The sequence below is a fragment of the Peromyscus californicus genome, unplaced genomic scaffold (assembly GCF_007827085.1).
Source record: "Peromyscus californicus insignis strain IS unplaced genomic scaffold, ASM782708v3 Scaffold_3__1_contigs__length_106647218, whole genome shotgun sequence".
In the NCBI taxonomy this organism is placed as follows: Eukaryota; Metazoa; Chordata; class Mammalia; order Rodentia; family Cricetidae; genus Peromyscus; species Peromyscus californicus.
This window is the reverse complement of record NW_026294551.1, coordinates 54,967,551-54,981,074: the sequence shown is the minus strand read 5'-3', so window position 1 is coordinate 54,981,074 and position 13,524 is coordinate 54,967,551. Positions and strand designations below refer to the sequence as shown.

General features: G+C 46.2%; 1 protein-coding gene across 2 annotated transcripts in view; it reads right to left on the bottom strand.

Annotated features, from left to right (window-relative positions):
• Usp43 (ubiquitin specific peptidase 43) overlaps positions 1 to 13,524 on the bottom strand; it is a 63,976-nt gene that overhangs the window by 40,009 nt on the left and 10,443 nt on the right. For both annotated transcript variants that reach the window (XM_052757869.1, XM_052757870.1), the window contains exons 3-4: positions 4,440 to 4,546; positions 660 to 752 (exon numbers count right to left, since the gene is read on the bottom strand). In XM_052757869.1, coding sequence (XP_052613829.1) covers positions 660 to 752; positions 4,440 to 4,546 — 200 coding nt within the window. The remainder of the gene's footprint in view (positions 1 to 659; positions 753 to 4,439; positions 4,547 to 13,524) is intronic.

Sequence of the window (13,524 nt, the reverse complement as noted above, 5' to 3'; positions counted from 1 at the left end):
GGCCATCTGCGTTGGAGGCAAAATGGGCTTCTGGGAAAGGGACTGCACTGCCAGCTCCTGGCATTTAAGACACTGCAGCCCACTGCTCGCTCACCCCAACACCGTATTTCTTCTCATCTGTACCAAACAAGCCTTTTTTTCTTTCTCTGCTCCTTCATGAAATCATTTTCCTATAGTCAAGTATGGTAGCTCACACCTATAGACGCAGCACTTGGGAGGCTAAGGCAGAGGGATGGCCAGCTTGAGCTACAGAATGAGACTCTGCCTTAAAAACAAAATGAAAGAAATAAAATTTTCCCATGCCTTTATAAAGAAGGAACAGGATTTTTGAGGTACAGCAGGGAAGAGCATGTAGCAACATGATGCCCTTGTCTGATTGACGTAGGGCCTGTGCCAGCTCCTGAGTGGGCCAGAGACCTAAGTCAGGACACAGCATGGAGACACACAAGCATCCTGTTCATGTTCCTTCCTCAGCTAAAGAATGGACACTCCTTTCTCTTTAATTACCCATTTGATAACTGAGCATCACCTGATTGCAGGACTGGTCTCTGGAGAAACGCTATGTGAAAAGTGGCAGACACAGGGCCAGAAGGTCCCCAGGAAAGAGAAGGAAGGTCAAGTATAGGGGGCATGCCACAAGACTCAGGACACTCACGTACCTCGTCTGGCGTAAGGGGATGGGAAGGGACACACACAGGAAAGGATCGAAGGTGTTGCTCTGTTTCAGGCAGTGAGGACACGTCAAGGAAGATCTGCGAGAGCAAAGAACAAGAGGAACCGTCATCACACTTCAATAGCTTGATAGTCCCTGGAAAACCTAGATACTAGATTACGACAGCGTTTCCTTCCCAGCAATTCCACGCAGAAGAATTGAAAACAGGTGTTCAGCTCATAACTTATATGCGAACGTTCCTTGCAGCATTGTTCACGAGAGTCAGAGGGGAAACAACCAGGCTACGCAGCAGTCGATAAGAGGAAAACAAAATGTGGTACATCCACGCCGTGGAATACAACTCAGCCGTAAAAAAGAAACAGAGCCCTGATTCCCTGAAAATAACATGTCAAGTACCCAGAAAGACCCGGACACACAAGGCTGCCTATTTGTATCATTCTATTGATATGAAATACCTAAAATAGGAAAGCCAAAGAGACACAATACAAAGTGATGGTTTCTAGAAGCTGGGAGAAAGGGAAGTGGAAGGTGACTACTTACTGGGTACCAGGTTTTCTCTTTGCGTGATGAAAGTGTTCAGGAGCCAGGAAGAGATGATGGCTACCCAGCACCGTGAGCATACATGGTGCTGGGTTGTACATTTTATATGTATAGTTGAGCTGGGTACCGGGGCTGAGGCAGGAGAGCGCCTGAGCCCAGAAGTTTGAGGCCAGGATGGGCAACAGAGGGAACCTTGTGTCAAACAACAAACTTAAATGGATAATTGTTGAAGTAAGATGGTTCATTTTATGTTTTGCTTTGGAAGGGAGGAGAGGAGGGGAGTTTAGTCTCATGTCTCAGCATACAAAGGATGGGAAAAGACACTGCACGCCAACTTTCAAGTCAAGGGGGTCTCAGGGACCCTTTATCCCTGGTGCTTAGCTTCCCTGAACCCCCAAAACACACAAAAAGCATTTTTTAAAATTGCATGTATTTATTTCATAGGGGGTGGGTGTGCATGTTACGGTATGCATGTCAGGTTAGAGAGCAGCCTGTGGGGGTCAGTCCTCTCTTTCCACCATGTGGGTTCTGGCGTGGAACTCAGGTCATCAGCCTTGGCAGCGAGTACCTTTACCCTCTGAGCCATCCCACTAGCCCACAAGCAGCTTTTCAAAGGCCCAGACTTTCGGGACTTTCTGCCATGGATTCTATTTCTTTTCTTTTCTTTTTTTTTTTTTTATTTTTCAAGACAGGGTTTCTCTGTAGCTTTGGAGCCTGTCCTGGACTAGCTCTGTAGACCAGGCTGGCCTCGAACTCACAGAGATCCACCTGCCTCTGCCTCCCGAGTGCTGGGATTACAGGCGTGTGCCACCACCGCCCGGCTTGGATTCTATTTCAATGAGGGGAAGGAGAGACTCTGGCATCTTAAATTTAAAAACGTCCCAGGAGCCAGATGTGTTGTTTCACAGCAGTAATCTTAGCATTTGAGAAGCTGAGGTAGAAGTTCCAGGCCAGCCTGGGCTATATAGCAAAACACTATCTCAAAGAAAATAATATAATAATAGTAATATAATAGTAATAATAATAATAATAATATAGGCAAGCAGGAAGATAAACCCATGGATTCACCTGAGGCATCTGCTCATTGCTAGATCTTGGGGATACAAGTTATTTAAGTAGATGGAAGTTACCAGAAGGTTAGCAGTGATTTGGGAAAGAGTCCCCAGTTGGCCTTTTGTTTCCTTGATTGCTGGTGGTGGTACCGGAGCACACAGCCAGCCTCAAGGCTGCTAGGCATGCTGCTAGGCCCACCACACCCCGGTGCCCAGTCTTTTCTGTTTAACATGGACTCCAGCGTACACCACTGGTGAACTCACCCGGGGGAATCAAGGCAGTGTTTTGATAAAAAGCAGTGTGTCCCACAGCATTCGCCGGCCACTGGACACGGCATTGTGGGGTTCCCTATGCTACCCAGTGTCTCTTCAGATCCCCCCACCTCTTCAGATCACTGTGTGCCAGGGTGCAGAACAGGCCACAGGATATATTCTTGTGTTTGGAAAGCTTCCTAATCCCTGCTTCACTCTTCGATTCTTTTAGCCTCCACAAAACAAAACCAGGAGCACGTTTTCTTTCATAAAGTTACATCGTATCAAACTCCTTCAACAAGATGACCTTGATTTTTTTCTTTAAATTTATTTATATGTGTCTGTGCATGTGAGCATATGCAGATGCCTGCAGAGGCCAGAGGGGCTCTTGGATCCTTTGGAACAGGAACTATGATCGTTTGTGAGCTGCCTGATGTGGGGGCTGGGATCCAAACTCATCCTCTGAAAGAGCAGTAAGTGTTCTTAACAGCTGAGCCACATCTCCTGTCCCAACCTGACCTTTAGATTAGCCCTGAACTTATTTCAGATAGCAAGAGATGAGTCATTCGGGGAAAAAATAAAAATTTCTAAGTAACGGCTAATTATTTTTATGTATGTATGGATGGATGGATGGATCTTATGGTGGTGAGAATTGAACCCATAGAGTTGTATTGGATCAAACTTCATCCACTTGTATCATATCCAACTGGTTCAAGAATATGAACTTGCATATGCCAAGCATGTACTCTACCACTGAGCTATAGCCTCATTCTAATTTCATATAGAGCATAAGCACTATACTTTAATAGTATATAAAATATAAAATGTATTATCAAATCATATGTAAATAATACACATTGACTGTAAAAAAAACTCTATCACAGAAGTTGAGAACAGAATGGCAATTACCAGAGATCAGGGAGAAGGGATGGGGAAATGCTGACCAACGGGCATTAACTCATAGGTAGCAAGAAGTCCTGGGTTCAACCATATAGGTGAAATCATTAGAGATGACTAAATATTATACATTAACAAACTACCAGTAGGATTTTATACGGTTTTTACCATAAATTAATGATGAAGGTTTAAGGATACACATATATTTAACATGACATTAGATATTACAGACACATGTCATCATGCCATTCACATGTTCAATTTTGATTTTGTTCCAGCCTTAAAAAAATGGATCTTAAAAACTGATGTTTGAAATACACAGATGGAGGAGTCCCACCTAAGAGGTTTTCCATATCCAATGGTTTTCTGTAAGTCTTGGCCTCTGTGCTCATTCCCATCTTGAAGCTTGTAGTCATCCCCGCTGAATATGTTCCCACCCATTTGATCCTATTGGCTATCAAAGCCCATGAAAAGACACATGTGGCCAAGCAGTCTAGGGCTAGGGTCTCCTCTTTGAAGTCTCATTGCTGCAGGTATCTTTTACTAAACACCATAATTCTTAAAACATCCATACTCTCATATAGAAATACCCACGGTGCCTGTTTCCTGAAGTGAAAGGCCATGTGATGATTTCTATATCCCCCATGCTGTGTTGAGCTCACAAAATGACTAACTCAAAGTGAGCTCTCTGGCCATGCCCAGCAAACAGGAAGAGTCTCCCCAGCTTCAGTATGACTTCAGCTGGGGATATTCTGGTTTCCACATCCCTGTTCTCAAGAACCATCCTCCAGCCACTCCTTTCCTTTCAGGGAGGGCAGAAGGCCATTCCAAGAAGCCAAGAAGGGAAAGAAGAAATCCTCAAGGCTGGAGACCACAGGAGACTGACTAACTGCGGCTGTGAAAGGAATGGGAAGGGTCCTTGTGTGTTGTGTCATTTTGTTGGGCAGGGTTAAGGACAATGGGATGCAGATGACCAGGGTGCAGAGCTCCCGGAGAGCACATTCTAAGAACATGCCCCTTCCTACCTGTACTGGGCTTGAAAGTGGCTCTGCACAAAGCTGGGGCCTAAGGAGGGAGGAGCTGCAGAAGATGGCCGGAGGTCCTCCAAGGCTTTACTCGCATCTGGGGGCAGCTGCCAAGGAACAGGAAAGAAATCCGATGACATCCTGTCCACATTATGTCATACAGCTGCTTCCAGACCATGAAGCCTATTACCCCCACCCCCACCCCCCAACCCCACTCCCACCACGCCCACATCGTCCCTTCCTGAGCCTTGTGGAGCAGCGATCTTCAATACTGCCTTTACGATTACTCAATGTCCTTTCAATCTCACCGTTTCCCCCGAATCCCTGAGAAAGGGTATATGCATATATGTGCTGAAAGCAGAACTAAAGGATGATCATAGCGAGAGCTCACACACACTCCCAGCCCCAACCCCACCCTGGGGTTGATGGCACCCAAAATCAGCATCAATAGTCTAAAAGGAAGGTGTTGACAGGTGCCACCCCCTCCAGAGGTTCTAGGCAGGAATCTTCTCCTAGCCTCTTCCAGATTCGGTGGCTGCTGGAATTGCTTGCCTTGTGGCCACACCTTTCTGTCCTCAGGGCCAGCATCTTCAAATCTCTCTTAGCTCTCTATTTATGTTGTTTTGTCTTCTGTGGTCTCCAAACTCCCTCTGCCTCTGTTATAACAACACTCAATATTATGCTAAGGGACTACCTGCATAATCCAAGTTAATTACCTTAATTCAACATTCTTAATCACATCTGCAAACATCAGATCCAAATCCCTGCATCCTTAATATATATCTTTCTGGGTCATCTTTCACCTCTCCTCCCTCAGGGTTCTGGCCCACCCCAATGTCCCCAGTCTCCTCTGGAAGGCTATCACTCCCAGGATGAACAACTCCAGCTCTCCAGGTTCCCTAATTATCCTTATTCTCAGCCCACTCTACACCACACTGGGGACACAATTACACAATTAGAAGTCCCTGCTACACAAGACCCACACTGCTAGAGAAGGCTGTCCAGGGGGCCGTTCCAATCACAGCTCCTCATAATACAAAGCTGTTTAGTAACTATCTGAGCATCCATATAAGGCCAGACATATAATTTGCCTGACAGCACTGTATTTCAATTTCTCAATTTTTCTTTTTTATCCTGACTACCCTAAGAAGTCATTTTAGACATCTTTCTTTTCCCATTTGCATCCTTGGAGTTCTGGAGATTATACCCAGGGCCTCACACACACTAGCCAAGCGCTCTACCACTGAGCTTCATCTCCAACTAGGCACAGTTTTCAAAACACCTCCAACACAAAGCTATACTATAGCACTGTGCACGCGTCCGTGCGTCCTGTGCATATCTAGCTCCCAGGCCAGCTTTTGGCATTTGAGGGCCTTGGACACGTCCTCTTTGCCTCTGTGTCACCATGAGCAGTCTGTGTTCTCTGAAATTGGTTGTTGGGCATTTCTAACAGTGATGACATAAGTGGCTAGTATTTTCCTAACCCAGTTAAATCATTTACTTGCTTTGTAGTTTTTAATCTTAATCCATTTTCTGTTGCTATAATAAAGTACTCAAACTGAGGAATTTATTCTTCCTTGCTTTGTGTTGTTGTTTTTGTTTGTTTGTTTAGGTAGGGTCTCATGGGGGGAGGGATAGGAGGGTTGAGGCAGGTTGTGTAGCTCTGGTTGGCCTCAAACTCACTGTAGATCCAAGACCAACTTTAAGACTCCTGATTTTCTGGCTCATACCTCTCAAATGCTGGGATTACAGGCATGCACCGAGACGCTGGGCAAACTGAGAAAAACTGGTTTAGCTCACAGTTCTACGAACTAGAAGATGGCACTAGCATCTTCTCAGCACCTGGCAAGGGCCTCAGGGCTCACAACAAAGCAGGCATCTCTCTTAAGAAGCTACCAATCCCGTCATGGGCACACCCCACTCTCATGATCTCATCTGTCTCAATTACCCTCCAAAGTGCCCGGCTTATTTCCAAACACCATTAACAAAGCTGAGGCTGGAGCTCAGTGGAAGCTGCTTACCTAGCATGTGTGAGGCCCTGGGATCCATTGCCAGCACTGCAAGATACCATTAACACACAAGTGTGGGGATTACGTCTCCAGCATACGAACAGTTCCCTAATTCTAATGTAGATGATGGCACCCATCTGATAGAAGGCACGTTTTGAAGAGTTAAAGAGTCATTTATAGATAGTATATTAGTCAAGGTTACTACTGCTGTGATGAAACACCATGACCAAAAGCAACTTGGGAAGGAAAGGGTTTATTTGTTTTACATATCCAAAGTCACAGTCCGCTGAGGAAAGCCAAGGCAGGAACTCAAACCAGGTGGGAACCTTGAGGCAGGAGCTGATGCAGATGCCAGGGAAGGGTTCTGCTTTCTAGCTTGCTCCTTGCGGCTTGCTCAGCCTGCTTTCTTATAGCACTCAGGACCACCAGCCCAGAGGTGGCACTATGGGTGGCACCCATAATAAGCTAGGCCCTTTCCCATCAGTCATTAAGAAAATATCCTGTATATTTGCCCAAAGCCTGATCATATGGAAGCAATTTCTCAGTTGAGGTTCTCTCCTCTCAGACAAATTTAGTTTGTGTTGACAAAAAAATGTCCAGCACAGATAGATAGATAGATAGATAGATAGATAGATAGATAGATAGATAGATAGATAGATAGAGATGGATGGATAGATGGACAGATGATTGATACTTAGCCTGGCACATACTGAATATTATACAGGTGGTAGGTGTTACATATTAGAGATGTCAGATAGTTTTGTGTTTGTTTGTTTGTTAACCAGTGGTAGCTCCATGCTTACAGGGATGCTTTAACTCAACAACCATTCCCAAGAAAAGAAGGACATCAGAAGGTTTAAGGGTCTAAGTAACAAGCAGGTGACCTGAGCAGAAGCCATGAAGATGAAAAGGGGTGGGAGGGGGATTTCAAAAGACCCCGTGTGAGGAGTTCTCACTTCAGTAGAACCAGGGAGAAGAAAGGAAGGGAGGAACACACCACCTCCAAGGTTCCCACTCAGGGGTGGCTGGACACGGGTGTCACTAACAGAAGTCAAAGGAGATGGGGCTTGGGAAAGACATGCCAAGTTCAAGGGTGACTCAACAGCCAGGCAGAGGAGGGGCAAATACTTGCAAGAGCCAGGAGGTATGAACTTGCATTGTGCAGATACGGGAATGTTCTGGCTGCCCAGGACTTACAATTCTTGAGACCTTGTCCAGTCCCTAGATGGGAATATGCGGGATGTTTTCCTCTGAGTGGAGCACAGCTGTGATTACCCACGTGAGACTCTCCAGACCCCCAGCTTGTTGATGTTCCCTCATAAAAAAGGACCTAGGAAGGGTCATTAGACCCTCTTCCTATGCCCTGTCAGCTGTCTGTAATCCCAACCCAATTGCGAGTGCTCTCAGGAAGTTCTAGAGTATAGAGGAGCCAGAAGGTTCCTGAAAAGTCGAGAACTCCATGTGTGTGGCTTTAGGGATCACCACCCACACTGGAATGGGACCTTTTAGTGATACGGCTGTTTTGAAGTCACACACAGCTCTAAGCCCCTCAACCACGTTCCCGTGATTCCCAATAAAGACATTGGTTCACCAGGCTAGACATGGATGGGATGGTTAATTTGGTTACTCATTGGTGACCTATCTAGGATAAAGATATATTTGCTTAAGTCTCCCCAAGAAAAGCTGAATTCCCTACCAAGAGACAGGTCCATGACCCAAGCTGCACTCAGATGTCCCTGCCAGGACGTGAACAGAGTGGCCTAAGCTGAAAACACTGATTCCAGCTGTCCTGACTAAACAAGAAAGTTCCCACCATCGAGGCTCCGCATCAACCCAGCGCTGCCTCATTCTAGAGAAGCCCTCCAGTTAATCCCGTGTGCTTCTCCCTAGCTGACCATCTCCATGCCCCGCCTAGAGAGGCTCAAGTTGCTTGTAACCAGGAACTTAGAATGACGCAGGGGAGTTCCATATAGAGATGACAAGCTGAGACACTGGGCATGACTGTAGATGGGGTCACCGTGGGATGGAGTAAGGAAAGAAAATGTTGAGCCAGACAGAAGGACGGGCAGCAGGAAGTCATTCACAAAGCATGAACTATGGGGTCAGAGGCACATGAATCTGGTCTGCTAGGTGAGCAAACCTTGATACCTCTCAGAGCTACAGTGTATACTTCAGCAGCGTTCCTCGGCATGCAACTGTGGTGTAAATCAAGAGATGAGGTACACACCAGCTGTGGAGGCTCACACCTGTAATCCCATCGCTGGGGCGGCGGAGGGGGCTGAAACTGGACGATCACTGCTTGAAAGGTACCTTGCGCTACATTTTGAATTTTGAGGCCAGCCTGGGCTATGGCGTGAGTGTGAGGCTAGGTTAAGCTACAGAGGGAAACTCTGTCTCAGAAAGTAAGAAGGGAGGGAGAGAGGGAGGACTCTTGACTGGCACACAGTAGGTTCTTAATACATGCTGGCTGCGCTTCCTCCCTAGACTCATTCCCACCTTTATTCTACAAAAGTAGAATTTTCTGGAAACCCATCAAAAAAATGTTTATGTGTTGGTGTTTAGAGGGCAGTGAAAATACAGTCTTCGCAGGATGGAAGTATTTGAGAGTCGTTAAAGTAATGGAAAAGAGAGCGGCCCTTATGTTTTCTATTCCAGTTACAAATGAATCTCGTTGTATGGCTTTCCTATGTCCTCAGTACAGAAATAACTTCAGAAGGGAAAATCACTCAGAGTCACACAGAGGGCAGGAGCTTTCTTTGTGAAGGGGAAAATGAAGTTTCCTGCTAAGTAACCACAAAGGCTCTGCCCTCTGCCTCCAAGATACACGGCCCAGCCTCAAGGCAGCCCACCTTCCAGAAGCAACTTCAGGACGACAGAGAAAGAGACACTGCTGGTATCACCGGGTCAGAGTGAGGCTGAGTTAAGTCCCTTGCTCTGGCCAGCAGCCATCTCCACAGCTTGCCCAGGGAGGCCCTGCTTCTAACACACATGTCCCACAGACAGAACGCTGATACGGTGAGGACAGTGAGTGAGTGGGAGAGGAATCAGGCTGAGTGGTTAGCAGGCCCAGTCAGGGAGTATTTGGTTCCAGGTCTGCAGGAAGCCATCAGAGCAAGGCAAGCAGGAGATGACATCACCTTGCTCCCTTTCTGAAGAGATCTGGCTTTGGTGTGGAGAATGTTACAGAGAACAATACTGGGAGCTGGGAGTATCGCTGGAGGGGTAGACATCTGCTTAGCAAGCACAAGGTCCTGGGGTCCAGCCCAAAAGAAATAGAGAAGGGAGGAAGAGAAGGAATATAGGGAGAGAGGAAGAGAGGGAAGGAGGGAGGGAGGGAGGGAAAGAAGTAAGTTGAAAGACCAACTTTCAATCATGGCCACTTTTCCTGGATCTTGAAGTTATGAAGAATGATTGGCAGGCCCCCATGATGTAAATAAACTCAAATGTCTCAAAGAACCATTTGGGGGTGGCACATATTCATAGGGAACAAAGATTTTAGTGCAGAGCTTCTCAATTAGAGGGTGATTTGGGTTCCCATGCGGGGGACATCTGGCAGTGTTTGCACACACATTTAGCACAAGTCAGTACTGACCCTGGCACCTAGCCAGAAAGACAGTGCTAGCGCTATGACACACCAGTCAAGCGCCACACAGGAAAAATTATCCGGCCCCAGATGCCAAAAGTGCTCAGGTTCAGAAACCCTGGTATAGGGTGTCATTTCCTTATTTGTGTACGGGTTCTCCCACTCACTAGCTCTGGGACTCGGACACACATAGCTTACCCTCTCTGTCCTTAAGCCAAATGATTTTTCCTGCTATCAAAGGAATGGCGAGGGAAAGTGAAGGGCAGCTTGGAAGACCGCCGCTGAAGTCTGGGATGGATGTCACTCAAAGGCCCGTGGGTTAAGGCATTGTCCCAGGCTTTCACTATTAGGAGCTGGTAGAACCTTTAAGAGACAGGGCCTAGGGGCAAGTCTCAGGTCACCATGGGCATGCTCTGAAAGGGAACTGTGGGGATCCAGCCCCTTCTCAGCCACCACGGGATAAACAGCTCCCACCATGAAGTGCTCCCTCATCACAGCCCAAATGCAATGGGTCCACCTGACCAGACTGAAAACTCCCAAAGCCAGTGTAAACGTTTCTTCTTGGTTACCACAGCCATTTTGTTCCAGTCACAGGAAACTTACCCAGCTATCTATCCCACCTATCCGGGCAGGAAGAACTTCCCAGTACAGAAGGAGAAAAGAGAGAACAGGAGAGTCCTTGTTTATATAGCAGCAGGAACTGGAGACACCCGTCCATACCTCTCTTTTTTTTCAAGACAGGGTTTCTCTGTGTAGTTTTTGGTGCCTGTCCTGGAACTCACTCTGTAGCCCAGGCTGGCCTCGAACTCAGAGATCCACCTGGCTCTGCCTCCCGAGCGCTGGGATTAAAGGCGTGCACCACCACTGCCCGGCCTCCATACCTCTCTTTTACTGGGGAACTAAGACACAGATGCTTCCAAGAAAGGAGGTCCAGCACCCTGGATTTGAAATAGATGGTCCAGACTCAATCCTATTTCCACCAGGTAGAAGATGATGTCCCACCATGGGGCATGAAGGCAAAACAAGACGATCAAGCCTTTGAGAACACCCTTAGCTACATAGTGAGTTCAATTTCAATCTAAGCTACATGAGACTATCAAAGAGTGAGTGACCCTGGGAAATACCTTAACCTATGTTTCCCCTAACTATAGAATATGAGTTATCATTATAAATATTAAAAAAAGACAACCATTTAATAAGTTTACTGAGTGTCTACTATATACTAGGCAATAAAATAAGTAATGAAAATCATCAAATTTGATATACAATATAGACATTCAGTAAATGGTATCCTTAATGTGTGTGTGTGTGTGTGTGAGTGTGTGTGTGTGTGTGTGTGTGTGTGTGTGTGTGTGTGTGTGTGTGTGTATACATTTCCCATTTCAAACTATGTTCTTTGAATTTATGGAAGGCATAGAAGTAGACAACATGTATCTGCCCAGTGGTGTATTCTTTGGGCCAGCAATTAATTCTGACTCTGTAAAAGCCTTTCTCGGCCCATGTTCTCCCCACAGGCATGTGACTCTGAGGAGTCTAATCAGACTGTTCCATTCTTCTGACCACATGCCCAGGAATGAGCATGCCAACTCTGCTGGGACAATCAGTGTTTGCTCTGGCATGCCAGGCTCTGGAGACTCTGTGAGCAATGCAGAAGGCCCTCTTGCTACCATGTGGGCAAAGCCAGAAAGAGAATGAAGAGACAGCATCAGAGACACGGTGACATCACCCGGGACCTTGGATGCAGTCCCACCCAAAGCTGCTTCAACCAGAATTGCAGGTTATAAAGAACAACAAATGCCCTTTCCTTAAGCCAGATGAAGTTAAATTTCTATCATATAAAAACAAAAGGATCTGAATAAGGTCCAGAGAAAAATGATTATAAATAAAAAGAAAAAAAAAATCACCCATTCCCCTCCCAACCCAGAAACAGTACCGCATTGGTGTGTGGTTCCCTGGGGGTTTTTTTTGTTTTGTTTTGTTTCATTTTGAGACAGGGTCTCACTGTGTAGCCCTGGTCAGCCTGAAACTCAGTATGTAGACCAGGCTGGCCTCGAACTCACAGAGATCCACTTGCCTCTGCCTCCTGAGTGTTGGGATTAAAGATGTACATCACCACACCTGGCTTCCACCTGGAGCTTTCTTAGGGTGACCTCTGCTTTTGTTTTCCTGGTGTCCTCCAGTCACTGGAGTGATTGATAGCTTTTAAAACAAGAGAATGGGCTTTCAAGCCAGAGTCTCTTGGGCTAGAATCTTGCCTAATCTCCTCCCCTTTATTTAGGATTAAGTTGAGTTATGCCTCTGTGCTTGTCTGTGTGTGGGGGAGGTGGGGGGGTGGGGGGGGGAGTGGGTGTGTGTAGGTGCCCAGAGGTCAGAAGGAGGAGATCCCTTGGAGCTGATTTACAGGCATTTGTGGGCTGCCTGCTGTTGAACAAGGAACCGAACTCTTGTCCACTGTAGAGTAGTACTGACTCTTAACCACTGAAACATCTCTCCAGCCTCATGAGCGACCCTTCCTTAACTGTTGTTATAGATTATAGACATGCACCATCAAGTTTGGCTTCCCAAGGGGTTTGTTGTTACTGTTAGTGGATTCATGAGGATGGGCAATCAGGTGTCCAGATATAAAACAAAACGGAAGGGCTGAGAACATCGTTCCCGTGGTAGAGCACTTGCCCACCAGGCCTGAGGCTGAAGTTCAATTCTCAGTACTGTGGGGCGGGGGAGGGGAAGAAAAAAAAAAGCTGATGAAGCAATTCTGGGAGCTGGAACTGAACTGTCTGTGAAATCCACCAAAAATGTGTTGCTTACTGGCTAATTACCAAGGTGCATAAGATACCTATTATTTAAAGCTCCGGCTACTATAACTTGGCTCACTCATAGTGTTAACTTCATTCACTTTTCCTTGAGCAGTAGAGAGATCATAGTAAAGTACAAGCCACTATTGGCCTTAATTTACGAAAGCTCATAACGAACATAGTTGATATGGCAATTAACTGCAACTTTTACAAATTACACAATTTTACAATTATAGTGTGGCTGGGTGTGGTGGCACCCAACTGTCATTCCAGCCCTTAGAGAAGCAGAGGCGGGGGAGTTTGAGGGTGAGAGTTTAAAACCAGCTTGGACTCTCTGACCAAGCTGCAGCCTCCAGCACTACAGAGACCAAATGAGCTAGGAGGAATGCCCCAAGTTCAAGCCTGAGCTACATAGCAAAACTCCATCTCAACAAAACGAAACAAAAGCCAACAACAACAGAAACAGACCCACAGTGTTACAATGCTTTCTTTGTCTCAAGGTCTGGGGCTTCATCAACATCAGAAATTACCCACCCATGTCTTAAGAAAAACAGAAATGATTGCTCTGTGAGATACTTAACCGAGAAAGACATAGAAGAGTCGACTGAACCAGAACTGTCTAAAAATAACAAAGAATGACTCTCGTGGCTCCAGATGCCCAGACAATTGCATAGAATAGGCAGGAAAAAAATTTAAGG